Source organism: Onychomys torridus, chromosome 3 (genome assembly GCF_903995425.1).
Source record: "Onychomys torridus chromosome 3, mOncTor1.1, whole genome shotgun sequence".
NCBI classification, from domain to species: domain Eukaryota; kingdom Metazoa; phylum Chordata; class Mammalia; order Rodentia; family Cricetidae; genus Onychomys; species Onychomys torridus.
The window spans coordinates 84,633,063-84,660,525 of NC_050445.1; the positions used below are offsets into that span (position 1 = coordinate 84,633,063).

General features: G+C 43.2%; 1 protein-coding gene across 4 annotated transcripts in view; it reads left to right on the plus strand.

Annotated features, from left to right (window-relative positions):
• Slc25a26 (solute carrier family 25 member 26) overlaps positions 1 to 27,463 on the plus strand; it is a 126,012-nt gene that overhangs the window by 40,014 nt on the left and 58,535 nt on the right. For all 4 annotated transcript variants that reach the window (XM_036180402.1, XM_036180403.1, XM_036180404.1 and 1 more), the window contains 2 exons: positions 2,109 to 2,213; positions 3,643 to 3,690. In XM_036180402.1, coding sequence (XP_036036295.1) covers positions 2,109 to 2,213; positions 3,643 to 3,690 — 153 coding nt within the window. The remainder of the gene's footprint in view (positions 1 to 2,108; positions 2,214 to 3,642; positions 3,691 to 27,463) is intronic.

The window sequence follows — 27,463 nt, forward strand, 5'->3', positions numbered from 1 at the left end:
CCTGGTCAAAATGCTGTGGCGTGCTCAGCTGTAAATGGTACATCTATACCACATTCCCTCCTCCCAGGACTCAAGAAATGTCATGGAAGAAGGGGCAGGGAGATTTTAAGAGATCAAGAAGGACTGTGGCAAGCAGTATCTTTTAGACAAGACTCACAGAAGCTGTGGTTGCCCGCACAAGACATATACAAGATCAACATTCTAGCTTGGAGTGGAGTGGGGCTCACCAACCCCTACTCCTAGCTGAGAAACTTTAGAGAGTTGATGGCCCCTGAGGGAGGGAGGGATAGGAAGGAGAGTTAGTTTTGTTAGGAGCATGGCCCCTGGTAGGTCAACCATGTTCCGTGGAGAGTGCCACACCTGTCTCATATAGGCAGCACTAACTAGACTCATGGGTTATTTAAAAACAAAGAGGATGGGATGTAAGGTTGGGAGGGGATTATGTTGGAGGTAGATAATCATATTTCATTGTATACATGTATGAAATTCTTAAAGAATTGATAAAAAAATACTATATTTTTAAAGGAAAAAAGATAAGCTTTGGCCAGGCATGTTAGTACACGTATGCCTGTAATCCTAGCATTTTGGAGGTTGAGGTTAGAGGATTATGGGCTAAAGGCTAGCCTAGCCTGCATAATGAGAGCAGTTCTATTTTGCAACATAGTTTATCTCGTGGTACTCTAGACTGAACCTCGGGCATATATGCCAGGTAAAGGCTGTACAACTGGCCTGTGTCCTCAGCCTTCTTACTTTAGTTTATGATGCACAGTCTTGCTAAGTTGTCCAGGGAGGCCTTAAACTTTGGATCCTTCTATCCCAGCCACCCCAGAAACTGGCATTATAGACCTGTGCCACCAAGCCTCGCAGTATGTATGTATCACTGTGTGGGAGCCCACAGAGGTTTCCTGGTGAGATCTGAGCTTGCTTTACCCAGCAGGGCTGCATAAGGGGATGGCTTGATCACATGCATGGTTACCAGGTGACTGGAAGGGTCTGCACTTGGCTGTGTTAGGGGGAGGTCTTTTACCCCACCCCTTGGCATTCCTTTAAAAAGCCCTTTAGAAGAGACAGAAGGGGCCAGTGGATTAGGATCCAGGCCCTCCTGAGGCTGTCCTGTGTTTCTGTCTGTCTCCTTCTCTCCCCTCTATATTTCTATCTAAATATCTTATCCCTCATTCAAGAGTACGGGGGCGGGGGCTAGTCCCCCACATTACTTGAAGAAAGGTTATCTGCATTTCTTGCCATCCCTTACATATAAATGTATATTCATATTCTAAAAGCTGAAATTTAGTGTTCTCAAGCGTATGTAAAATATTGGACACCAAGATATAGAAAGCATTTGTCCATCTGGAATATTGCTGTGCTGCTCATGTCTTCCCTTTAAACAGTTCAACGATCCCTTTGTGTCTTCTTCCCCGTGACTGAGTACCTGTCCCCACTCCTGTCTTCCAGTTGAACAGTTGCTTAGTCTTCTATTTCTGAAAGTAGGCAGCCGGCCTTTACCGTGTTGAACCCTCTTCACTTCCCTGAAGACAGTTTAAGAATTACTTGTTGACTTAGCTAGGTGTGAAGTTGGCTCATCAGGACCAGTGTCGGCTGGAATGATGGTGCTGGGTGACTCCTCAGTTGTGTGGTGGGAAGGCCTAGGTGCCAGGCTTGTTTGAGAGTTGGTGAAGACTGGTATGAGGTGGGGAAGAATAGGGGTGCCAGCTTACAGTCAGCCTTGCCTCTCCTGGTGTGTTACTTCTGGTCAAGCAAAGGTGGTTCTAGTAGATTCCTTGGTGAAACAGGGTTGAAAAGTTGATTATTGTGACATACTGCTTTGTGAGTTGGGGATTCATGAGAATTTTCTTCCTACCACTGAGTTGTGTGTACATATGTGTGGAATGTGGTGTTCAAAGGTGAGTAGGTCTCATTCAGAGGAGAGTTTTAGCTCTGATGACACTGTGTGTCCTTGCAGGTTCAAGAATTTTAGGTTAATAAAAGACTTTGACCCCTCACATTAAATCTTAAGATTGTGTTTGCATTATTAGTTTTGCTTATGAAAAGATGTCAGTTTTTGCAACAGCAACTTCCTTTTCACATATAATTAAATGTGTATATTTTAGGTTGCCTGCTTGATTCGAGTGCCTTCTGAAGTGGTTAAGCAGAGGGCACAGGTGTCTGCCTCTTCAAAAACCTTGCAGATCTTCTCTACTATCTTAAAGGAAGAGGTAAGGCCGCCCTTTGACCCCTCCTCCTCTGTTGAGGGAGATTTTAGGAAGAACACTGTGTAGCTCATTGCAGGGCATCGGGAAAGTAGGACGGCTTTAATGTCTAACTACAGTAACTTGTTTGCTGGGACTGTCTTTTTCTTTGTGAATTTCTATTTTCACTTTTTTTTTTTTTTTTCAAATTTTGAAGCAATCTCGTATTGAGTACCACCGCAGCATATCCCCTGAGTGTAATCTGTCTTAGGCATCAGAATCAGACAAACGCATTGTGAGAAAGAACATTGCTACAGAATTTGAGGGCCCATGGGGAAGAAGCAGTATTTAATATGAAAATATAGTAGTGGGCTGGTAATTATACCAGCATCATAATGTTATATGAAATTGTCATTTCTCCCCTGGCATGGGGGCACAGGCCTTTAATCCCAGAACTCAGGAGGCAGAGGCAGGTAGGCTTTTTAAGTTTTGAAGCCAGCTTGGTTTACACAGTGAGTTCCAGGCTAACCAGGACTACATAGTGAGACCCTTAAACAAACAAACAAAAACAAACAAGTAAGAGAATTTTCTTTCTCTTTCTGATCAGTGTTGGCTGTGGCCAAATCTGCTCTTTCAGACACATGGCTAGTAGGAATGCTGCTGATTTCTTTTATCAGTTTATTGGAAGCCTCTGTTTTTCTTTGATATATGAGTCAAAGTCTTGCTGTGTTACCTCAGGTTGTCCTTGAACCTGGGGTTATTCATTCATTCTTGCTGCCTGGGCTCCTCAGTGGCTGTGGCTTCTGCCATCATGTAGTGTCTTTTTTGTTTGTTTTTTGTTTTCCCCTTAAATAATGTAAGTCGATCTTAGTTTAGGTTTAAAGAAAAAGTTATTTGTTTTGGAGGTGAGGACTTCCTATGTGGTCCTGGCTGGTATTCCATCTCCTTCCTCATCCTCCTGAGTGCTGGGATGACGGACAGGTCTGTGCTACCATATCCCTCATTTTTCTGGGCTGTTATCAATTGCAGGAATGAGGTCAGTCCTATGGCTGGCTGCTCACTGGACTATGTGTGTGCTTAAGCATACAACACTAGGCTTATCTTTAATATATACTTTATTGAGAGATTATTGACCAAGTTCTGAAATAAGTCCTGTTCTTACATTAAAGGATGATGGACTGGCTTTTGGAAATGTATACAATGTAAATGTTATCAAAAGATAAAATGCAGTTACTTAATACCATGTCTCTTGTTTTGTTATTAGAGATGCCAACTTGAAGGGAGCTAACCCCAAACTTGTGTGCCTTAAGCTGGTTCACAATGTTTAACTTTAGAAAACTGTGGCCAAGGAATGTCTTAGAACTCAAATTTTAGAGCAGGCGAGTCTCTTTCTAGACTGTTTGTCACAACCTTTGTTGTTCCAACCTTCTGATTGCTTGGCTCTCGTTTGTTTCAGGGCATCCGAGGACTGTACCGAGGGTATAGAAGCACAGTGTTGAGAGAGGTAATGTGGGTGTTTTATTTGTGCTGAAATGTGGTGGTATGGTATTTGTGCTCTAATAAATAAAGCTTGCCTAGAGATCAAAGGAAAAACGAAGCCATTATAAGTAAACACAAAAGTCGTGCAGAGTTAGCACACACCTTTAATCCTATCACTTGGCAGGCAGGGATCTATCTGGAAACGGGCAGGTGTGGTGGCACATGCCTTAAATTCCAACACTAGTTAACCATGGAGGTCTGGAGGTCTGTACAGACAGACAGGAAGTGACAGAGCTGGGCAGGAAGAGGAAGTGATGTAGCTAGACAGAGAGAGCAAATCAGATGGCAGAACAGTGAGGCATATAGGCGTGGGTAGACAGGAAGTCGCTTGCATTTGGAAGCTGTGAGTTGGTGAGGTGAGGTTAGCTGTGGCTGTTCCTAGTCCTCTGATCTCTCTCAGGCTTTAACCCCAATTTCTGGCTCCATGTTTTTTATTTAATAAGACCATTCAGAAATTCATCTACAAGGTAACCCAGTTACTGCTCCTCAAGTCCTGAAGCAGGTTGGCCTTTGATTGGTGACCCCTGTGTTTCTTAAGGATCAGAAGAAGATCTGGAGCACTGTCGTGAGAAACCTAAAGGGGAATGTCATCACTCAGACTGTTCAGTTGCGCCTTGGCTCTTCCACTTAGAAGGATGCTTGTGATGGGTGGCCAGACGGGCTGGTGTCATTGTCCCTCTAGGTGACAAGTGTCTGGGAGGAACACAGCAAGAAGCCACCGCAGGGAGGTAGCCTTTGGTCCCCCGATGTGAAAGGCAGTGCACTGGGGACTCTGTGGAGAGAAACCAGGCGCTTTCCTCTTGACCTTCTAACTAACATGCTGTACTGGTGTTTTGAGGTGGGGTGGGGTGGGCTGGGAAAGGGAGCGGAAAGCAAGACTTGGCCCTCAGTAATGATGCCACTAGATACTGTAGACAGCATGCTTCAACCTTTGCCTTCCAGAGTTCTACATAGTGAGATGTGAGAAGCGGTTTTGGTCCAGGACACAGTTTTCCGTGACAGAAGGAAGAACTTGATAATGTTTCCTCCTCTTCTTGGAGTTCTGGGACTCAAACATTTTAACTTGTCAAAGTATTTCTAATGTAAATAATCTGGGCATTAGTAGAGTATTAAAACCCCTTGAAAGCTCTTGTCTGGCACTCCCCATGGCTTGCAAGCCTCCCGAGGGCACCCAAACAGTATGTGGTGTGGTCTAGAGCTTTGGCTTTCGTGAGGTAATGCCTGAAGTGCTGCTGCCTTTCTGTGGAGCCTGACAGCGCCTGCCTGCCTTCCTCCCTGCCTTCCTCCCTGCCTTCCTCCCTGCCTTCCTCCCTGCCTTCCTTCCTGCCTTCCTTCCTGCCTTCCTTCCTTCCTCCCTCCCTTCCTTCCTTTCTCTCTCTTTCTTTCTTTCTTTTTTCTTTTTTCTTTTTCTTTTGCAAACCAGATGTTCTACATTCATTGCTCTTGTCTGTCAGAAATGCCACCTGTGGGAGCCTCCTTTTGCCCTTTCTTTCTGACTCACTATACCTGTGGTATTTGCTCATCACCTGGATGCAGGAAAAAGTGGAAGAGAGAGTAATCAACTTTTTTTGTTTTCTGAAAAGGGCTGAATAAATGAATATATTTCCATTCCAGAGAGTGCTAGTTTTGCATACAAAGAGATAAAACACACGCTCACAACTGTTGTTCCATCCTTTCAAAAATTTGTTTTGACATGTGTCATGCTAGTAATTAATTTTTTGGCTGCAATCCTTGTGTATTGTATGACCTTACCGAGATGCCTTTGTTTACTCAAAATGGCAGAGCTTTGTAGGCAATTTAATTGGGGTCTTGTGCATTCTGTGTGCTCATAAAGGAGCCTTCAGAGCTGATTTCAGTTGAGGTGTTGCTCCGTGCACTGTCTCAGCTGGGATGGAGGGAATTACCGCTGAATGAAATGCAGCTTCTTTTCCAAGTGAGACAAATGAGAAGTGATGTGCCTCCTTTAAACAACAGTGCTGCATTATGAGCAGTCTGAAGCCCGACATTATCCTGACAGTAATATCAGATCTTCGTATCTAGAGCCCATTTGCTTGTTTCAATAAGAAATACACAGAAGCTTTAGTGAGAACCACCAGGAAATGGATATGATTTGTTCAGTGTGCAATTTTTTCTTTCACATAGTTTTATCTCACTAGCAGTAGCCTTTGGGAGGGGATTGAAGCTTGGCTCCATGAATTAGAAGCAAGATGTGTGTTTTCTGGGCTCTGTGAGCACTGTCACACATTGTGCTGTGTTTGATGTTTGTAGAGATTGTATACTTAGCCATTGTTCTCCTGAACTAGTCCAGTTTCTGTGAATTTTTGCCCTGAGTCTGAGCAAGACTACTTACCTCCCTTTTCTCTGTTCATCTTTCTCATGGACTTGACCAAATTAGATATGGCTGAACATCTTGGTGCCTTGGGGTTATTGCAGTAAGATGGAAGTGGGGAGCACAGTCATATTTGTGGGTGTAGTCAAGATGATTTCAGGTTCATTGACCTGAAAGTTCTGTGCAAATTAGCCTTATGCTGTTGAATGTGAATTAGAAGGACTTGGGTAGGGAAAGAAAGCAGAGAAAAGAATCTGTTTCAAAAAAACTTGGAGTGAGTTGAGTTCAGCTGATGCCTTTATCTACAAATTCTACTTAGGGTTATGCAGAACAGCTCTGCCATGATGGGGAAGCAGAGGGGAGTCTTCCTTACCATGCATTTAAGGGCTTGTCCGAGGAGTTAGTTCCGAGGCCATCCACCTGGGTGCACCCAGCATTTGCCATTTTAATAAAAGGAAGCCTTAGGGCTGGGGAGGTGGGTCAGTACCTGCCACACAAGAGTGAGGACCTGAGTTTGAACCCCCAGAACCCACATCAAAAGAGGGTTGTATTGGCATTTACCTATCATCCCAGGATTGGAGAAGCAGAGGTAGCCAGATCCCTGACACTCACTGGTCACCCAGCCTAGCAGAACTGATGAGTTCCAGGTTTGGAGAGAGACTGTGTTCCAAAAATGAGTGGGAAAGTGATTGAGGAAGACACCTGATATTGACCTCTGACCTCCACATGCTCACACATGCATGCGTGCATACTTGCATACATGTGCATGTGAGGGTACACACATGTACACACAGACAGACACAAAATGAGCCATGATTCTTGGGGGCTTGCAGTTAGAAGTAGTCAAAGAGATAAGTAGCTGTACTAGCCTGAACAAAGACAGGGAAGGAGTGTGAGTGTGTGGTGCATGTCTCAATAGAATCCAGGATTTCCTAGGTTTCCCAGATGACCCTCAAGCTAAGGAAGGATGCTTTCAGAGAGTATCCCAATAAGGTGGGGTGCTTGCAAGGAGGAAAATGAACCTCTCACCTCAGCTGCATGTTTGCTGGAAGGCTGGAGGGAAAGCCACGGGAGATGCCCCAGAAAGAGCCTGACTTTGTGTCCTAGAGGAGGAGTTTCCAGTTTGTGCTTTTGCTGCTCGGACCTGGTGCTGTTGGTGCCGTCTGGGTTGTAGATGTTGCCATCTCAGTAGTGAGTAACTCCTGGCTGCTTGTACAGCAGTGCAGCTACTCAGTAGTTTGGAGGTAAATAAAAATTACCCCCCTCCTTCCCCTGCCAATTTACATGCAGGCTGAATGGATTGTCCAGCCTGTTCTGTAAATTTGAGGCCCCAAATTGAGATGCAGAAGTCATTGAGTAGCTCATTCCAGAGGAGATGCCTACCCTCGCTTTGCAGACACATCACTCTCCTTATCCCTGTCAGGCAATAAGCACTCCCCTTTAGGGATGTCTTGGGTTGTCCTTACAGTTTCTTTTCTGATTCTGTCGTCTGCTTTGTCTCGGTCTCCCCCAAACTCTTGACTAGGGCCATTCATTTGCTCCTTTGGGCTCTGTTTCATGGTGATGATGTTTGCTAGCCAAATGTATTTTTGGATCATTTGATTCTTTATGATTGTTACGGCGCTTGATTGTACAAATGAGCCTTTGTTTACTTAGCCAGTTCCCCATTGGTGGCCATTACAGATGCACCCTAATGTGTAATACCATTTGTGTACCATCTTGTACACATGGGTTGGGTTCTTTGTAGATTACATGCCAAGACATATAATGATTTGGCTAACCAAATAAATGTGTAATTTGACAGATGATAGAAAGTTAAGTTTGTGGAAGTTCCAGCCTGTATTTTTGCTGAGAATTCAGAAGCTCCCTTGTCTTCTGGCTTACTGGTGGTGCTAGCAGTCTATGAGCTGAAAATGATGTCATTGTAGCTTTAATTTTAAGTAAGACTGAATGTATTAATATGTGTGTTAGAACTCTTGTTGATTGAGTTATTTGAGTTATCTAACATTCTTTGGAGAATTAACCCAGGGATATATGGAAATCTCCTTTGTCATGCTTCTTACCTAATAGGAACTCAAGAAACACGAACTAGTTTTATATTCTTGGTCATCAAGAGTCTTTAAAGTTGGAGGCAGGGGGATGACTAGTTCAAGGCCTGTATGAGGGATATAGCAAGAGCCTGTCTTCAAACAAAACAAAACAAATCCAAAGCCAGAAAAAAGACACCTACCTACCTGTAGGATACAACTCTGCCCCCAACTGTCGGCACTTGGCAAGTCCCGTTTCTGATCCCCAGTTTGCTCCACTTTGCTTGCAACTTCGCATACTGTCTTACTGAGCTCTTAGGTAGCTAGGTAAGATGCCACAGTAGGACAGCCAGCCGGGACACCCAGACTAACACTGACTTGAAGTTAAGTTCTTGTCTCCGGAAGCCCCTTGGTTCTGTCTACATTTGAATGTGTACCTGTGGTTCATGATAGCAGGTGTCTGAAAGAGGCGCCTAGGACTGCTGTTGCTGATGCAGCTGCTCAGCCAAGTGTCAAGATGCTTCTTTATCCAGATGTCTGGGAGACAGGACTTTTATCATTGTAAATATAGTGTGGGGCATCATTACTCTAATAGTTGACCTTTCAAAATCATTAAAAACATCAGGAAAACTTGTGTTTCGTTGCTAATTTACTAGAAAAGGCTAATTTGCATGTTTCAAATAAGAGCACCGTCTTGGTTTGCTTTCCATTGTTATGATAAAAACATTGTGACCAAGAGCAGCTTGGGAGGGAGAGGGTTTATCTTCCATGTCAGTCCATCATTGAAGGAATTCACTCAAGCAAGAACAGAAGCAGAACCCATCAAGGAATTTTGTTGCTGGGCATGCTCCCCACGGCTTACTCAGTCTGCTTTCTTATACAACCTGGGACCACCTGCCAAGGGGTGGCACCACCCACAGTGAGCTAGGCCCTCCCACATCAATATTAACCAGGAAAGTGCCCTGCAGGTTTGACTGTAGCCCATCTGGTGGAGGCATTTGCTCAGTTGAGGTCCCTCTTCTCAGGTGACTCTAGCTTGTATCATTGTTGCCAAAATAATACCCAGCACAATGATCCACTCAAAGAAAGCCTTTTGCTTTGCTAGGATTGTTCCAAGGGCTTGGTAGGCAAGCACACTGTCTGCCCCTGAGGTGCATCTTCAGCCTGAGGGACTTTCTGAATGGGCCTTGCCTTTCCATGTCCTCTTTTGAAGAATGACGTGAAGAAGCTGCCTAGAACTTTACCTCTTGCAGCCATTAGGTCCGACCACTGTTCCCACGTTCTTGGTTGTACTCTTTACTGTCTGATCAGAGAGGTTTTCTAGCTGTGTGTCCAGCATGTGTCTTTGGCAGTGTTTCTTTGGCTTGCCTCGTTGCTTCAACTTCCGTTTCTCCATCCTGTTTCCAGTGTGCAGTTTTTTGTTTTGTTACTTGTTTTTCTCTTTTTTCCAGATAATCTGCATTTCTCTCGAAACTGTTGTCTTTTCTCTCCCTTCGCAAGCTGGTTCTCTAGAATACAGAGTCTACACACACAGTGGGCTCTCAGTAAATGTGTTGGTTTCCTCATACTGTTAAGCTCCGCTCTGTTTTGTTCCCATGCTACCAGACACCACGTTCCTCTCTGAAGGGCGAGGCAGCTCTAATTGGGGCTGGAAACAGTCAAGCAGTGGCTCTTCTGATGATGATATGCTGCTTGTTAGGATCTGCACACTTGCTAGGCAGTGAAATTCCAAGCTGGACATGCTTTTCCAAGGTTTCAGTTTTCTTAACCCTTGGAAAAACTATTTTTGTAAGTGTGGCTTTGTCGGAGGAGGAGTGCTGTAGGTATACACCAGTCAGCATCTCAGTGGTAGTCCAATGCAGAATGACCAGCGGCCTTTGCAAAGTTTTAATGCGAAGTTGTCTTTCAGTTATAATCGAGTGCAAACACACTGAGCCCAATTCTAATCCTCTAGAACTCATTTTATTAACTATGACTAAATAGAACATCTGTTTAAATTCCATAATGTTGGCTTCATGGGAAAAGAAAAGAAAATCCCTGTTTGTCTTTGGAATTTGTCCATTGCCTTCTCATTCCGTAAACGTGTACTAAGACATTCTTATTAATGGGAATATTAAACAAATGAAAATGAAATTTCCCCTTTAATTACAGAGGTTTTTAGGATGAGTCACTTAATTGCATTTGCATTATTGTAACTACTGGAGAGGCCTGTGAAGAATGACGGGTAATTCATTCAGTGAATCCTTTAGTGTAAAATCTTGACGTCACTCTGCTCCAGCCTGGAGTTTAGCCTACAGTTTTCACAATCTCTTCAATAAACATTTTTAAGCAGAACAATTTAGTAAAATTAACTTAATGTAGAAAAAATAACTTGAGTTCTTTACTGGATGCGTTGTTAGGTTCTGTTTACAGAAGCCAGCTGCTGTTTACTTTTCTTATTCTTTGGACAATTCTATTCTCACTGTACAGTTTCAGAAATGCCTTGGCTTGCCAGATGGCCCAGGTGATACAGGCCTGGACCCCCGTGGTGGAAGGAGAACTGGCTTCCATAAGCTCTCCTCTGACCTCCACACTTGCGCCGTGGTACTCAAATACACGTGTGCCGTGATTCTCTAATGCACACAAAGACATAGAGACACAATAAATAAAGTGCGATAAAAAAGAATTAGGGGTCCTTACATTGTAGTTTCCACCAGCCCGCTCTTCTACTTATCCAGTGAAGCCAGTTTTTGCCTTGATTTTTCTTAATATACTTTCTGGTATTCTTGTGTTTTCTACAGATATAACCTTATCTTAATTTCTAGTAAAGGTTGCTCCTGTGGAGAGGAGGGGTGCGTGCACAGGCACGCGCACACACACACACACACACATCCACAAACAACTATTTTCTGAAATTGTTTAAAAATAGTAAACCATCTATTGTTTTGCAAAGAAAATCCTTCATCAGACGTTTGCCAATTGTGGCCACTGAACACCAGAGCTTGAAAAATCTTGAGTCCTATTACTGGTATAATCTTACTGTCTGCACAAATTCCATCTTACTAGAAGGATTAAGAGAGAAACTACATTTATATATTAAGAAAATTAAATTTGAAGTTAAAATACAGAACTTCTATGAGCAATTCTAGGTTGAAGGTTATTTGAAGGAACTTGAAGAGTTCTATCAGTGAGCTTTGACAGTCTGGCGCAGACAGTCATTGGGTCATATAATGAAAAGTTACAGTTTGAAATGAATAATGGTAGCATACTTAATATATTTTTAAATTTTTAAACTATAAAACATTAGCCTTTTTCCAGATCAGTGAGCTGAAGCTTGAAAGATTCAATAGAGCTAGGAAGTGGTGGGACTGGAATTTGAGGTCAAGTGTGTGAAGGAAGCCCCAGAGTGTGCATTCCTGGTCACAGGATGCCATTGCTGACACCTCACAGATACCCCACTGATCACTCCCTTTCAGTAAATCCCAGGATAATGACACGGAAGTAGAAAACAGCACAGTGTCCTATGTGTGCGTCTGTGTGTATGTGGGTATGTGGAGGTGTGTGTGTTTGTGTGCATGGGCATGCAGGTGCAAGTGCATGGAGGCCAGAGGAGGACACTGAGCATTCTACCTCTGATCCCCTGAGGCAGGATCTCTCACTCAACCTAGAGCTATGCTGGCAGCCAGCAAGTCCTGCTGATTCTCCTGTCTCTGCCCTCCATGGTTCTGGGCTTATAGTCAGGCGTGTGGCTATGCCCTGTTTGTTTTTTTTAAACATGAGTGATTATGCATTGATTTTCTTTTAAAACATGAGTGATTATGCATTGATTTTCTTTTAAAACATGAGTGATTATGCATTGATTTTTTTTTTTTTTTTACACAAGTGCTAGGGACCCAGGAGCTATCTATCTCTCTAGCCCTTTGAGCACATTTTCTGAATTTTAAAGAATTCTAAAGGGTAAAACTTAGGCATCAATGGTGAGTGATTATCTTCTTTCCTATAATCTTCATTAAACTTGTTTAAAACTGTTTTGACTTCTTGGACATCTATCCTCTTTCCTTCTCTGGGCTTCAGCATGAGTGGTAGTTGGGAAAGTTGATGCTCAGGCATTGAGATGTAATGATGGAAAAGAAGAAACCAGTAAGGGAAGTTTATTTCTTCTCTCTGAAAACGCTGCTTTTCATTACCTAAGTTGATGTGAAGTTTGTGGTATAGACACTAGAGGGCGTCCAAGGCCTGTGTTTTAAAAGTTGAGGTCAGACCTCTGAGCAGGCTGGAGGAACCTGGAAGCTTGGTGGTGTTGCTATCATCAATAAAAGTGGGTCAGGTTGGAGCATGATAAGTTTGTTTGTTTGTTTATTTATTTATTTTTATAGTGAATCTGATCCAAAGTACTTGAAAACATAATTTGTTTTTAGCTTTGGTACATACATGCCCAAAATTTAATTTAATTTTTTTAAATTTAAGGACAGTGTCAGCTAGTAGAGTGCTTGCATAGCATAGTTGGAGCCTGTCTTTGTTCCCAGCATGGCATAAAAACGGATGTAGTAGTACTTGCCTGTAATGACCAGACTGGAGGCAGAGACAGAAGGATCAGGAGTTCAAGGTCATCTTTGCCTCTCTTTCCATTTGAGTTGGATACATGGAACTCTTAAAAAAAAAAAAAAAAAAAAAGTCAAAAATGAAAAGCAAAACCAAATGAAGGCAGTGCTTCCTTATCTAGAACAGGCTGGCCTCAAACTCAGTCCCCTTGTCTCAGCTTCCAAACCCAAATAAAACAAAAATACAACAAATTTCAGTATGCTCATGAAGCAACTTCATGCAGACCCAGCGGACTTGTCAGATGATAAACAGTCATGATGAAGGCCTGCCTGAGATAGGAGCACCGAGGAGACTTGAGAGTCTGGTGGAGGTGGCTTTGGGCCGGGGGCACGAAGCAGGTGTCTAAGGGTACTTAGGTACTTGGCGTTCAGGTGAGAGCGACAGTCTAGGGTTTGCGGTACTGGCCTCGGTGCACGGCGCCGCTGGGTTAGTTCTGTGCGGTACTGGCCTCGGTGCACGGCGCCGCTGGGTTAGTTCTGTGCGGTAGTTGCTGTTGGTTTCCCATGTGCTAGGAACAGGCCTGTGGCCTTGCCCACTGCCTGCTCTGTGCCTCGGATCCAGCCCCATGGACACTGGCTTCAAGGACTATTCTAGAATCAGCAGCAGAATATGTGTGGACTCTTGACCATGTAGTGACTTTGATAGAAATCTATAAATTATTTCAAAAACAAAAAGACAAAATGTCGGCTGGAGAGAGGATTCGGTGGTTAAGAGCTCTGGCTGCTCTTCCAGAGGACCCAGGTTCAGATTCCTAGCACCCCACATGGTACCTCCAGTTCTAGGGCCCCAGCCCCTCTTCTGACCTCTGTGGGTACCAGCTATGCATGTGGTGCATGAACTACATGGCAGGCAAAAGACTCATTTTCAAAGAGTAAAATAATGATTTTATTAGCTACAAAAGGCCCAGGTTTAGGCATTGTGTGAAAGAATTTGAAATAATCTAAAAATGGCAAGTTAAATTTAAAACTTCATTCTTAAACTCTTACTGTTTTGTCAAAGAATTAAGTGTAAGGAGTTAACAGAAGGCATGATGGGAAGCCCTGCCCACCCTGTTTTCTTCCTCACTTTCTAGAGGTAGCCTTGGAACTGCTTTTGCTGAGGTATTTGGATTAGGCCTGTACTTTTGGATACTGTGTTTAGACATCAGACTGTGGAAGTTTGGGGGTGGAAGATGGGGTGTGGTTTGCTCTCTGTCCCTCCCCAGCAGGGATACATCCTAGCCTTCCAGATAATTGGATTTAATTGCTTTATATCTGTGTTCTTCCTCCTCTCCTCCCTTATCTCTGCTCTGCCATTTCCTTCTCTGGTGAGTGGGGTGTGCCTCATACTGACTGACGGATGGACAGGTCCTGAGACAGTTACAGGTGTGTAGTTTCTCAGTTGTCACCATCCCTGCAGACGTCTGAGTCTCAAAAGCACACAGGGCGTCTCACCTGTGAAGGCCAAGTGTGTCCTCCAAAGGTGAAAGATGCACTCTGCACATGGCTGTTCACTTCCCTCATGCCTTTGACATTTTGACTGTGGAACCACACATGGAGATTGTCAGATTTCCTGTGATTAGATCTGGGTTACTTTGGTTAGACTCTTTTCACATAGGCACTACATAAACGTTGGTTATGGCCGGCGGCAGGCAATGGCCTGTTGATCGGATCGCCTGGGTAGGCCTTCTCTGATTTTTATACAGGGATGATTCAGTTCCTTGTTGTGAAGCAGTTCATGGGTGACATTTGGAGGCTCTGTGACTCTCTTGTTCCCCAATCATCTTTCACCTAATAGTTTTACCATCTGTAAATGTTCTTGCTTGAAACATTTATTACATTGGTATTGCAAAACGATGATTTTCCCAATACTGTCTTTTTCCTCTGGGTTTAATAGTTAGCATTCATTTTTGAAGAAGAGTTTTCCTCTTTTGCCCTCAGATTTTTTTTTTAATCTTAACTGTGGACTCATGGATTTATTTATTTATTTTTCTTTTTGGGTAATGGTTTTCTTGAGATATAATTCATATACCATCAAATCCACTTGTTTAAAGTGACAATTTAGTGGGTCTTAGTGTAGCCATGGGTATATACTCCTCATCACCACAGCCAGGGTTCAATAATCATGATGTATTTACATCATTTGGTGTGTAATTCCCTAAGTTTGGCCAGTGGGAGCCTCTCCAGGCCTGAGAACCCCCTTTCCTTACTGGGCCTTGGTTAGTGTTGGTTGAAAGTGTATTTAGAAGTTAATATCTGGGTGGTAGATGCATTACTACATCTAAGCTCTTACTTGGAGCAGAAAAAATAATGGAGTTAAATAAGTCATTTATTCCTTCCATTTCCATCGATGTATCGCAGACAGCAATGTGTAGGTGCTGGCAGTGTAGCTCAGTGGCAGAAGACCTGTCTAGCACCATAAGGCCCTGGCTCCATCCCCAGCTCTGGAAGGTAATGGGGGAGCAGATCAGGTCATAGTAACTGAGAATTGAGAATTGGCCTGTAGGTGGGTGTCTTCCTGATATATAGTGCCGTGGGTTTAACATAGGCATAGAGGACACCTTTGTCAGCCCCTGAAACATCTGTGCCATCTCTGTAGTCATATATATTTCCTGCTTTTAATTACCAGCAACCATTGATCCAATACTGTAATTTTTTGAATGTCATTTAAATACCATCATATCATCTATCATCTCAAAACTGATTTCTATTTTTAAAACCAAAATTCTTAATTAAAAAAGATTAGTGTTTTGAGAACTTTAGATTTGCATCCAGTGTATTTGGATCATATTCACCCTCTACTCTTTCCCCTGACTTTCTGGATCCGCTCCCACTCCCTCACCTTCATTCCAGAGCAGAGACAAGAGCCTGTATTGTTTTGGGGTCTCAGAGGCCCTGATGAACAGCAAGTTGAGGAGGGAGACCCCACACCTGACACAGGGCCTTTTATTTGATAAGGAGCATTATCCTCTGTGTAGTGTAACTTCACTTAATTTCTCTCTCCACACTCCTGGTTTCTGTGTTTTCAAATGTCCGTGTGAGACAAATGCTTGCTGAGGCTCTGTGTGGAGGTCAGAGGATAACCTCGGCTCTTTGTCCTAGCCTTTCTGTAATCTGAGATGGGTCTCCTGGGATAACCTGGGGCTAGTCCTAGCCTTCCACCTTGTAGACACATTTGTTTGGAGCTGTGCTGTGCACTCCAGGCTAGCCAGCTTTACAGAGATTCTCCTGACTCTGCTTCTCATCCTGCCACTGTGTCTGTTTTACATGGGTTCTGGGGATCTGAACTTGGGCCGTCAAGGTTGCATGCTAGTGCTTTTACCTGTTTCCAAGACTGCTTCTGGTATATTACATAGGAGGTCTATAAAGTCCTGTCCTGGGCAGGCAGAATGCCTTTGAGTTGTCTCCGTGCCTGTCAACTGTTCTTTATTGCTGAGTGGTATTCCATTGTTTGCAAAATTCAGTTTATATTTTCTTTAAAAGTCTCATGGTTGTTTTTTATATTTGGGGATGATTTTTATTTAGGGGATGAGGTTTGGGTGTAAGTTTTTATTTATTTTTCGCACATGGGTATGCAGTTGTAACATGATTTGCTGAAATGCTCTCGCTGTTCTAGGGAAATGCTCCTGAGCCCCACTTGGTGATGTTTGTGCTTCTGTGTGTGAACAGGTGTGTGCTTGTTCTTCACTCGGTGCCAGGCAGCGTCTTTGGTTTCCTGTCATGCTCAGGAATTTGTTTGCCCATCTCTCAACATCTATCTTGAAAGATGCTGCTTTGATTATCTAGGGAATTTTCCCTTTTTAACTGGTAGAGTAGACTGCTGATTAAAAAGAAAAAAACCCTTCAAATATTATGTGTTCTGGATCTCCCCCCCTCCCCAATCTTTTTTAACGGTCAGAAAGGCTGACTAAAACCATTCGAAAACCTTACTATATTTCATACGTTTTTCACGAGAATGCCTGCTTTTTCTTGAATTGAACTGTTAATGTGTGCACATCAGTGAGCCAGGACAGCTCCTTTCTCATTTTGATTCACACAATAATATTTCCTTGAAGAGATTGAGCCACTGGTGTTTTCATGTTCTTGTTAGGTCACCGTGTAGTAAAACTTGTCAAGATCTTGACATTGACCTATTGGAAGGAGCAGGTTGCAGACTGAATTATCGGGAGGCTTTTCATGCAAGAGCTAGACTGTAGCTCTTCTCTTTGTATCTTACAGCTGAGGCGCTGACCATGTTCCAAGAACAATTAATATCAGTGACATGGTTGCTGCATAATATTAGTTCTCTTGGATTTGTTTATAGAGTGAGTGGGGCACAGAGTTAGTTCCTTGTAACATGTAAAGTGCTGACAAGTATAGGGATGAGCAGTCACTGGCCCCGGAGGAGCCTTCTCTCCACATGAGTTGGACTTGGACTAGCTCTTTTGCAGGAGTTCCTAGCAGGAGGAAGAGTCAGATGGGCAGGCTGATACTGGGGAGCATCCTAATAAGTATGTACTTAATTCCCTCAGAACCTTTTGTAACTGGGATGGTTTTCACGTGGTAGTAATCGCTGCCCTCGAAGCTCCTGCCTGGAATCACATGCACAGACCCCTTTGGAATTGGCGCTCCTTCAACCCCAAGTCTAACTCAAGACTTCAGTTCGAGGGGCAAGCAGAACTGAAGCGGAAGTAGGGCTTGTTTGTTTGTTGGAAAGGTCCATTGATGGCATGTGAGTAAAGCAATCAGTGTTAGAAAAGATTAAACACACACATAGGTGCACATATGCACACACAGGAGGGATACATGGGAGGGACTGGAAAGAGGGAAGTGAAGGGGGAAATTAAACAATTCTTTAAAAAACCCACTCAGTAGGGGCTGAAGAGATGGCTCAGAGGTTAAGAGCACTGGCTGTACTTCCAGAGGTCCTGAGTTCAATTCCTAGCAACCATATGTCAGCTCACAACCATCTGTAATGAGATCTGGTGCCCTCTTCTGGCCTGCAGGCATACATGCAGGCAGAACACTGTGTACATAATAAATGAATAAAAACTTAAAAAAAAAAAAACCCGTCCAATAATCATATTCCTCACTGGCTCTGGTGACACTGTATAATACCCACTAACCTGTTTACTGTGGTTTTTTTGGTGGGGGGTTATTTGTTTGTTTTTGTTTTCTGAGTCCTAGAGGTAATAAGAATGACTGTAGCAGTTGTACCCCGAGGCTGAAATGCGTGGATATAAAGGTGTGTCCTTTTGTTCTTGGCTCATAGTGTGGGGTTTCCTTAGAAGATTTTGAAACTCTTACTCTCATTGCAAGTAAAACAGCCCCAGTCTTTTAACAGGGCACTTGTAGCTGGAAGTTTCTCCGGTCCCACCTGGCCCCACGGTTCAGCATCCGCTTATAAAATAACCACTCAGAGGCTTATATTAATTACAGACTGTATAGCCTATGGCTCAGGCTTCTTGCTAGCTAGTTCATGTAACTTAACTCAACCCATTACTATTAATCTATATATCACCTTGTGTTCTGTGGCTTTACCTGTGTCCCATTACATGTTGTGCCTTGGATGGCGGGCTGGTGTCTCTCCTCTCTGCCTTTCTTTTCTCTCTATCTCTCTTTGGATTTTCCCGCCTGGCTTCATCCTTCCCTGCCATAGGCCAATGCAGCTTTATTTATTAGCCAATGGGAGCAACACATATTCACAGTGTATAGAAAGACATCCCCTAGCAGCACCTACTGCAGTTCCTCATGCTGAGATGGAGCTAGAGGTGGGCTGCAAACAATGAGTGGATACTCACACAAAAACATACTGAATTAATCTCATCTAAAACAACATCCCAAATAGTTGATTTTCCATTTCACCGTTTAGAGAGTAGTAAATAGGTATTAAAATAGTAAATAGTCTCATGGTGAGACTTTTTAGGCGTTGCTCAATATATATGACTTTGTCAAGTTGAAGTGGCCCCTGTATTTTCTCACACTATGTCTGAAAAAGCCTGTTACTTATATTCCATTTCTTAAAATAAAGAATTGGAGCCATCAAAATTGGCAAGCGTTAAGCATGCTAATTAGTTCAACATACTGACCAATTCTCTGAATTATTAGTTCAAAGGAGTGTGTGGACAGGGATGAAATTAGATTTAGGCTTTTTCACTCTAGTTGTTTTAGGATCCTTGGGGTTGCTTTGATCTGTAAATAACAGCTGTTTCTTCATGCATGGTTCAGGATACACGAAACATGTTCCAAAGTGTCTCTCAGACTTGGTACTCATCCTTAGGATCCTGAACTGGACATGCTCACATTAACTGCAGCTTCTTTAGAAATGCCAGCTTGAGTTTGTGAACAGACTTTATTTTTCTTTACTTTAAATAAGCTAGTATAGCATAGTTATAAAGTACTACATAAATTGGTTTACTCACCAGTTACTAAAGGATATTGACTTATTTAAATATCACTTTTAATTATAACAGCTGAAACAGCTGTGAACACATATGACAATCTCTGTATGTGTGCATGTTTCTAATTTTAGAAACACATAGAAAGTTATTCACCTCTATATATGTATATACATATAGCTACATTATAGATGTCTTCTTTGTAAAGATAAACATGCTTGTCTTGCTTGCTAACTATTTAAATTTAAGAATTACTTGATCACTAGAATTAAGATCAAACCTAGACTCTGTCACTTCAGTGCACAAAACACTGTGTTTTACTCACGCATCATAATTTAGGACTCTTTGGTCCTACGTGAGAAGATTTTAGTATTGGGGGAAATTGTTTTAAGGAAGAGTAGAAAGTGAATAGTAGATGAGGAGAGAAACCTTTAAAACCGAGACGATAAGAACCTAACTTTGTCTTCCACACCCTGATCAAGAGGTTGAGCTGTAGGCTCACTTTGGCCCAATGTGGGGTGCAGCACAGCCATGTCATTGGAACCCTGTTTACAGATGATATTAGAGATAACAGGGGCTGCAGAAATAGTACAGCGCTCAGGAGAGTGGACTGCTCTTGCTGAGGATGGGTATTCAGTTCCCAGCGCTAGCATCTATGAGCACAGAAACTTCCTGTAACTCCAACTCTAGGGCTATAACACCCTCTGCAGGCACCTGCATACCCATGATTAATACATAATTAAAAAAATAAAATCTTTAAAAAAATAGAAATAGTCATGTCTTATGTTAACTCTAGAAGTGAGATCTCCTTTAGGAAAGCCTTTTGTCATTACAAACTACACAAAATTTACAGTGTGCTCCATTTGTGGCTTTACTGTTCACTGTATCAGATACCGGGAAGCCAAGTCCCAGTTGCAGTGATAAAATCTGCCGTCTGTGAGTTCTGGAGATGCTTAATCATACTGGCCATGCCAGTTTTATAATGCTATACTGTAACTTGTCTTTGTAATAATGCTTGTAGGCACATAGTCACTCTCCTGGACTGTCTGCCTTTACATTGCATGCATGCAGTGTGCAGTGCTGTGGGGGATGCTGTACAGCCTGCAGAGCCTATGCTCCATGTTAGCTGGCTCAGTTAGAAGTTTGCTGAGTCCTGGACTCTCTAATCTCCAACGTCTGTTCTCTGCCTGCGGTGGGGTTCCTTTTTGTAGAACTCCTCATTAGTTCCAGGGCTAGTAGTCTTTTCTAATTGCCAGCTCAGCTGACCATCCAGAGAGGGAGACATGCCCATCTAGTTCTTCAGGTATGGGGCCTGGGCCAGCAGCATCAACATTACCTGGGTGCTTGGTAGACATTTAAGTCCTTAGGTTCTGTCCAGACCTTTGAATCTGGAACTCTGGTGATGGGACCACAAGTTTGCATTTTATCCCTTCCAGGTGATTCTGAGCCTGCTGAAATGTGACAGCTGGACTGTATGATACCAGGTTCAATGAAGGGATTTCCTTGTGGGGTAGAAGCTTACCTAGTGTATGCAGGGCTCTGTGCCGTCCAGTCCCCAGCCCAGCAGAGCAAGCAGCTACCAGACAAATCCCAGACAAGCTGGAAACAAAAAAGAGGTTCCTGTTCTGTCGTGAAGTAAAGAAGTGGTAGACAATATTGCAGGAACTGGTGAGATAAAGTGTTTTTTTCATCTCTAGTAAAGTTTCTGTAAACTTGATGACAAATTCCTGATGCCTGTGTTATCTTCCACGTATTTTTCATTCACACACACACACACACACACGATATAGTGGATTGTTTTGATAGTTTCACGTTGTGTGTCACATACTTTGCTCACACTCACGCCCACCCTCTCGTCATCATGTTGCTGTTAATGGACAATAAACGGCATGACTGTTTCTTCATGGGTTTTTCTTTTTCCTCCCACTCTTGGTACTAGGCTACTTTGAATTATTTTAAAGCTAAACGATTTAACATAGTTTTCAAGATAAAAGAATTATATGAAGAATTATTATGTTTATTCCAAAAACACTTTGGGGGGAAAAAATTAGCCAGCCTGCCAGCTTGATTTCTTTCTATTTTGAGTGAGGTCGCTGTTGGATTGACTTTTTCCTCAGTGCTAAAAACCAGGAGAAATGTTCACCCCTCAGATGCTCCTCACAGAGAGGAAGGGAATTGCACATGCCAGGAAAGCATCATGAGATGACATTGTTATTTGGAGAATTGCTTTCATCTCTGAGATCTCTCATGCCTGCTTCATTTGGCACAGTATTCCCAATGCTCAGCAAACAGCCTGCTCTCCCCTCCCCAGACCTGTGCTCATAGTAACGAGGAACATGCTTACCATAAAAATGCCGAAGTGCTACCGAAAAATCCAGGGTATGCAAACTGTTAGTCTATTTTATTTTCTTGAAAACAGGCCCGTGTGTGTGTGTGTGTGTGTGTGTGTGTGTGTGTGTGTGTGTGTACATGACTATATGTAAACACACATGCTTATTTCATTATATGGTAGCTCTATGCTTACACTTTAACACATAAGGCTAATCTGACAGCTGTGTGGAAGTGTTTGCCCCTGGTGCCTTGTGCGTGCATAAGTAGGTCCCCATCACACTTACACACATGCCATGCTACACTAGTTCTTTTGAAGTGTCTCTAAGACCCATGTGACCCACCAGTCACTAGCCGCCTTCCATAGGCCGTGTTTGTGTATGAGTTGTGTGAGTGTTCTCTTTGAGTATTCAGTGTGATGGAGGGTACACGTTGTGTGGTGGCCTAGACTCCTGTAGGGAGTGAGAGGGAAGTGTCTCCTGATGTTTGTCAGATTCCCTGAGCTGCTTTCTTCCAAGAAACTAGTTTAGATTTTTAGACTGGAGGTGTTTGTGCTTTAGTTTATATTGGACATCAATAAAGTGTCAATATTAAATTATTTAAATGTCATCAAAGCTGTTTCTGGAAGTCCTTGAGAAGTTTCCTCATGCTGGTAGGTTTTGGAAAAGGGACTGTTTATTTGCTTCAGTTTTCCAGAGGGTGGTATCTGACTTTTTCACATTTTATCGATGACTCATTTGGCTATCCCTGGGCCAGCTCCAGTTAAAAATGATAGTATTTAATATTTAATAAACTGGCCAGCTTTGGAGCCATCTGGAACTCTACCCCCTTTGCACACAGCATCTGAGTTTCAGCTGTCAGCATTTCCCTTCGCTCTGGGAAGGGTCAATTGCTCCAAAGTCTTTGATGCATGCTGTGGCAGCCTTTTCATATTTTCAGAATGCCCGTGTAAAAGGGCTTTTCATCCATTCATGCTGATAATTCTTTTGAACTTGAGGCTTCAGCCAAACTAATCAAATTTAATTATAGCTCAAATCCTGTTACAGTGAACTCCAATAGACTTCCAGGCTGGTTTTTTTCTTTATTTCCTCTTTGTTACACTGGAATTCAGCCATTATCAATATTACATTAAGCTAACAGGCCATTGACCACAGTGTGGGAGACTCTTTGCAGTGGCCAGGTTTTTGTTAAATTGACATGGTAATATGATTTGAACTTTCTCCTTTCTAAAGGAAATCATGAATTAGTCATAAGCAAATTTTTTTGTTTGCATAATTCTTATGTAATCTTTTTATGTCATATTTAGTGGTTTCAACAAGTAACATCCAGAATTAAAATCTGAAAACTATTTCCTTTTTTAAAAACTTTTATTTTGTATTTTTGGTTTGGCAGTTCTGAGTTGCTGACTTCCTCCATTATCTGCTCCATAACCTAAGACAAAAACAAAACCAGACAACTGACTACTGTGTTGGGAGTTCTGAGGACTCTCTACTCTGCTTTCTTTCCATTTCCCAGCTGTCTTTAGACATTTGGTATATGATCCTGAGGAAACTGAACCATGCTTAGTGCGGTGGTTTGAATGAGTTCTCCAGTTGCTGGAATTGTTTGGGAAGGACCAGGAAGTGTGGTTTCACTGGAAGATGGAAGTGACTTTCTTAGAGAAAGCATTGGCTTTGTTGTTGCTCATGTTTATTTTTATTCTTCTCAAGATCTAAAATTCAGTAAGTGTTTCCATCTGTCCCCTTGGGGATACCACCATTGTGCAGTTTTCCCTTGTTCTGAAGAAGATTGCCTTTCCCATTTTGATCCATTAAAAACCTACCCGCAACAGTAGCATTTACTGGAGAGAAAGTAGGAGGAAGTCTGATACCACTGCGTGTGCTCACGGAGACGGACTAGTCCTGACTCCCCAGTGCTGCTGTGATTGCGGTGCATGTGTGTTGTCCTGTAGTGTCTTGTTGATCTGCACCTCTGCCTCTGTAGGTGTTGACGGCTTTCCCCAGCACAGTGTAGATTTTATTTTACAATTCAGCTCTGGTTTCTAAGCAGATTTGGGAGTAATGGCATTTAGAAATACTCCAAGATTCTTCTTGTCCATAAACAAAAACCTATACAGCTTTAGTATTGGATCTACTTTTGAGCTTCAAGAATCAAATGGCAGATTTATTCTTTGCTCAGGATGTTAAAGATGGAAAGTAGAATTTATTAAAAACAAAAGAGCAGAAAGCAGTGCTCCTAGAAGGTGGAAACTGACTTATTTTGAAATTTGAACCCAAGGTTGCCATTTCCCCTGTGGCACTTCCAGCATGGGCTTTTGTTCTAAATGAAGTGAAATGTGAAGTTAGTTTGTATACAGGTGACTTGGAATCTGAGTTTTGTTCAGCGTTGGGGTAGATGCAGATCTTTTTCTCTGCTCCAGAGTTGCTGCTACACCTCTCGCTGTGGCTGGAGCAGGTTGTGTCACAGGACACAGGAGGGCACCCTTGACCTGAGCTCCAGGGAGAGTGAGTGACAGCTGCCTGTTCTTCAGGCATATGAAAGCTGGAGCTGTGACTGGAAAATGTAGCATGAATCTCTAAAGGGTCTTATTAATAAAAACAAACCCAGGCCAGGTATTTGAGGTGAATGTTGGAAGATCAGAGAAGCAGAACAAGCCACAGCTTCCTCACATTGCCAGTTCCTCAGCCGATCCTGTTTCCTCAAATTAGAAGCCTCTTTGTGATCTCGGCTGAACTGCTTCTCGAAAGCCTGAAAGCTTAACCAGCTCTAGTTCCTGGTTTTCATGCCTTATATACCTTTCTGATTTCTGACATCACTTCCTGGGATTAAAGGCTCTCTTCCTGGGATTAAAGGTGTGAGTCACCATGCCTGGCTATTTCCAATGTGGCCTTGAACTCACAGAGATTCATGCCTCAGGAAGGCTAGGATTAAAGGTGTGTGTGCCACCATTTTCTGGCCTCTGTATCTAGTGGCTGTTCTGTTCTCTGACCCCAGATAAGTTTATTAGGTGCACAATATTTTGGGGAACACAATACCACCACAGGAAAAAGTGAACTTGGATTCAAAGGACTGAACCGTGCTAAGTGAAGAGCATTTCCCAAGGGCAGTGGCTAGCATTTTACAATAGTCACATCTGGTCTCTGGACAGAGGGCCCTGAGCTTGCCTTATGCCTTTTCCTTGTCAAAGTGTTGTCATTAAAACTTGAGTTGATAAAACGTGTTGGCCACAGGTACAGCTGCTGAGAGCCATGGAGCAAAACGCCTAGAAATGCTGGTGTGAGACTGTGAAGGTGGTAGTTAGACGCACAGGCTGCGAGGTCGCCTGTCTGGGTGCACTTCAGCTCCAGCACCTGACACCTGTGTGGCCTTAGGCAAGTTATTTCAATCGTCTTCTCTCGTTTTCTTTCATTTTGAGATGAGTACAAAACAATGCTGCCCTGAGAATTTTATATGTTCACACATGTGGGGGGCCCAGGAGAGTGCTAATGACATAGATCTCGGCTCCTACACTGAGGGCGTTTGGAGAGTGCCCAGGACAGTGATCTGGCTGTGTGAGCCCATTTATCACCGTGAAGGTGATGGTGCTGGCAGTCCCCAAAGCTTCCTGTCCTCACTACTCAGCTCCTTCCCCGGTCTCTTCAGTGCCTTGTGTACCCAGCTGTACTTCTCCAGGCTTGGGGGTAGACCCACATAACTGCTCCAGGACCTGCCTGTTGTTTTGATCCCCTCCTGGCTGGGGCCTTTGCTCAGCCCCGGCTCTCACCTGCTGTGCTCTGTACTCCCTTCCATTAGCCCCTCACCACCAACTCATCCAATGCTAACCAGTGTGTATGTGCTAAGAGCAGACAGATGAGACGCAGTGTGGAGCCCTGTCTGTTCCAGCACTGTGATGTTGCTTGCTAGGAAGAACAGGTGAAGGAAATGCAGCTTAAGCCTTAACCCCAAAATGATGAAAACTCAAGCCACAAAACTTGGGGTGTGGGCCAACTTTGCCTTGGAGTTTGAGAGCACTGTTGAGTAGCATTTCCAGTCTCAGGGATGAAGGGCCAGCAGGGATACAGAGGGACACCTGCAGGGCTTTAGGACGTGCTCACTCTCGCATGGAGTAGGAGATATTTAGCAGCACCCTGGCCTTTACCCTCTGGATGCCAGATGTCTCACTGAGCAGGGAAACTCAGGGATCCTGGGTGGCTGGGGAAGGGCCCTGGCGGAACTGTCCTTGGGTTGGACATAGGAAGTGACAACTACGGTAGAGTGGCTGTACATGTTAGTGACGCGGCTGTCTCCAGGGCGGCTTTGATTGTCGCCTCTTTTCTGACATAGCTGTGCAGCACACCGGGACATCTCGGTTGACAGTGGAGCTGGCTGACGATGTGGTCTCATGAGATTGTAATGGATACCTGCTGTCACAGCAGCCACTCACAAGAGGCAGGTGTGGTGCATGACCTGTTTGTGCTGTTGCTGGTGTCAGGAAACCCCCTGTCAGTCAGTTTTGAGTTACAGTAACAAGATGCTTGCCAGGAGAAATGGAACAGAGAGGAAACGATCTTGACTCACAGTTTTGGGCCATGGTTGGTTGGTCTGTTTGCTTTGGGGCCTGTGGTGAGGTAAAATTTCATGGTAGGGTGCACACAGTGAGTGTGCTGCTTACCTCATGGCAGCGACAGAGAGAAAGAAACTGTAAGGAGCTGGGTAGACCCTGGTGGCCTGGCTTCCTGTCTACTTGCTCACAAGGCAGGCGAGGAGGAGTGTGGCCTCATATGAAGGCATCCTCCTCTAAGAACAGTTTGCTCATTTCATTAGCCCTTTTGTGGATTAGGGTTGTTTCTGTTTCAGTCTTTTGAGTTCCTTGTATAGACATTAATTCTGCATCTAATGTGTAGCTGACAAAAATTGCTCCCATTCTGTAGGCTGTATCTTCATGTGATTGTCCTTTGCTGTGCAGAAGCCTTTTAATTTCCTGAAGTCCCAGTGCCAATTGTCATATCACTATTAGTATAGTGACTATATCTTATTTCTAAAGTGCTGTCTATGACCATAACGTTTATTTGTTTTTTTTTTTTCCAAGATAGGTTCTCTCATAGCCCAGGCTGCCTCTAATTCACCATGTAGCCAAGGATGTCTTTCACCTTCTGATCCTCCTGCCTCTACTCCCTGGGTGCTAGGATCATGGGTGGAGCCACTGGGCTCAGTTTTATTATCCTGATGGGAAAATGTCTCCCTACTTTGTCTTCTGTTGGTTTCAGAGCTCACAATCTTCTCTTAAGGTCTTTGTTCCCTTTGGGAATACCCTTCTTGCAAGGGGGAGAGACAGTCTTCCACATGTGGACATTCGGTTTTACTAACACTGTTATTTGTTGAAGAGGTGGTCTTTTCTTCAATGTGAAATCAGGTAATTGTAGCTCTCTGGGTTTCTGTCCAGTGCTTAGTTCTGTTCCGTTGACTTAGGTGTCTGTTTTATGCCAGTACCATGCTGTTTTTATTACCGTGCCTGGACTATAACTTGAGGTCTGGGGTGGTGGGACCTCCAGCATTGTGCTTTTTATTTGGGATTGCTTTGCCTACCCAAGATCTTCTGTGCTTCCATATAAATTTTAAGATTTTTTTCTTTATTTCTATGAAGCATGAATTCTGATGGAGATTTTAATTAATAGAATGTTTTTGATAAAATAGCTGTTTTCAAAATATTAAATCTCTGATCCATGAACACCGGATCTCTCTGATCTGTCTGTCTGTCTTCTGATAATTTCTCTGATTTCTTCCTTCAGTTTTAAACCCTCATTTATTATTTTAGACAAAAAAGGGGAAATGTGGTGATATTTTGATAATGTTTACCTGAAGATCAGAGGACAGAACAAGCCTATAGATTAAACATAGAGGTCAGGCAGTGGTGGCATACACCTTTAATTCTAGCACTCAGGAGGCAAAGGCAGAAATCCAGCTGGATTTCTGTGAATTCAAAGGCCACAGTGGGCTACACGAGATTAATCCAGTCTAAAAGAGAAACAGCCAGATAGTGGTGACACACACTTTTAATTTCAGCACTTGGGATCACACACCTTTAATCCCAGCACTAGGAAGATTGAGACAGGAAGTGATATGGCTGGGCAGAGAAAGG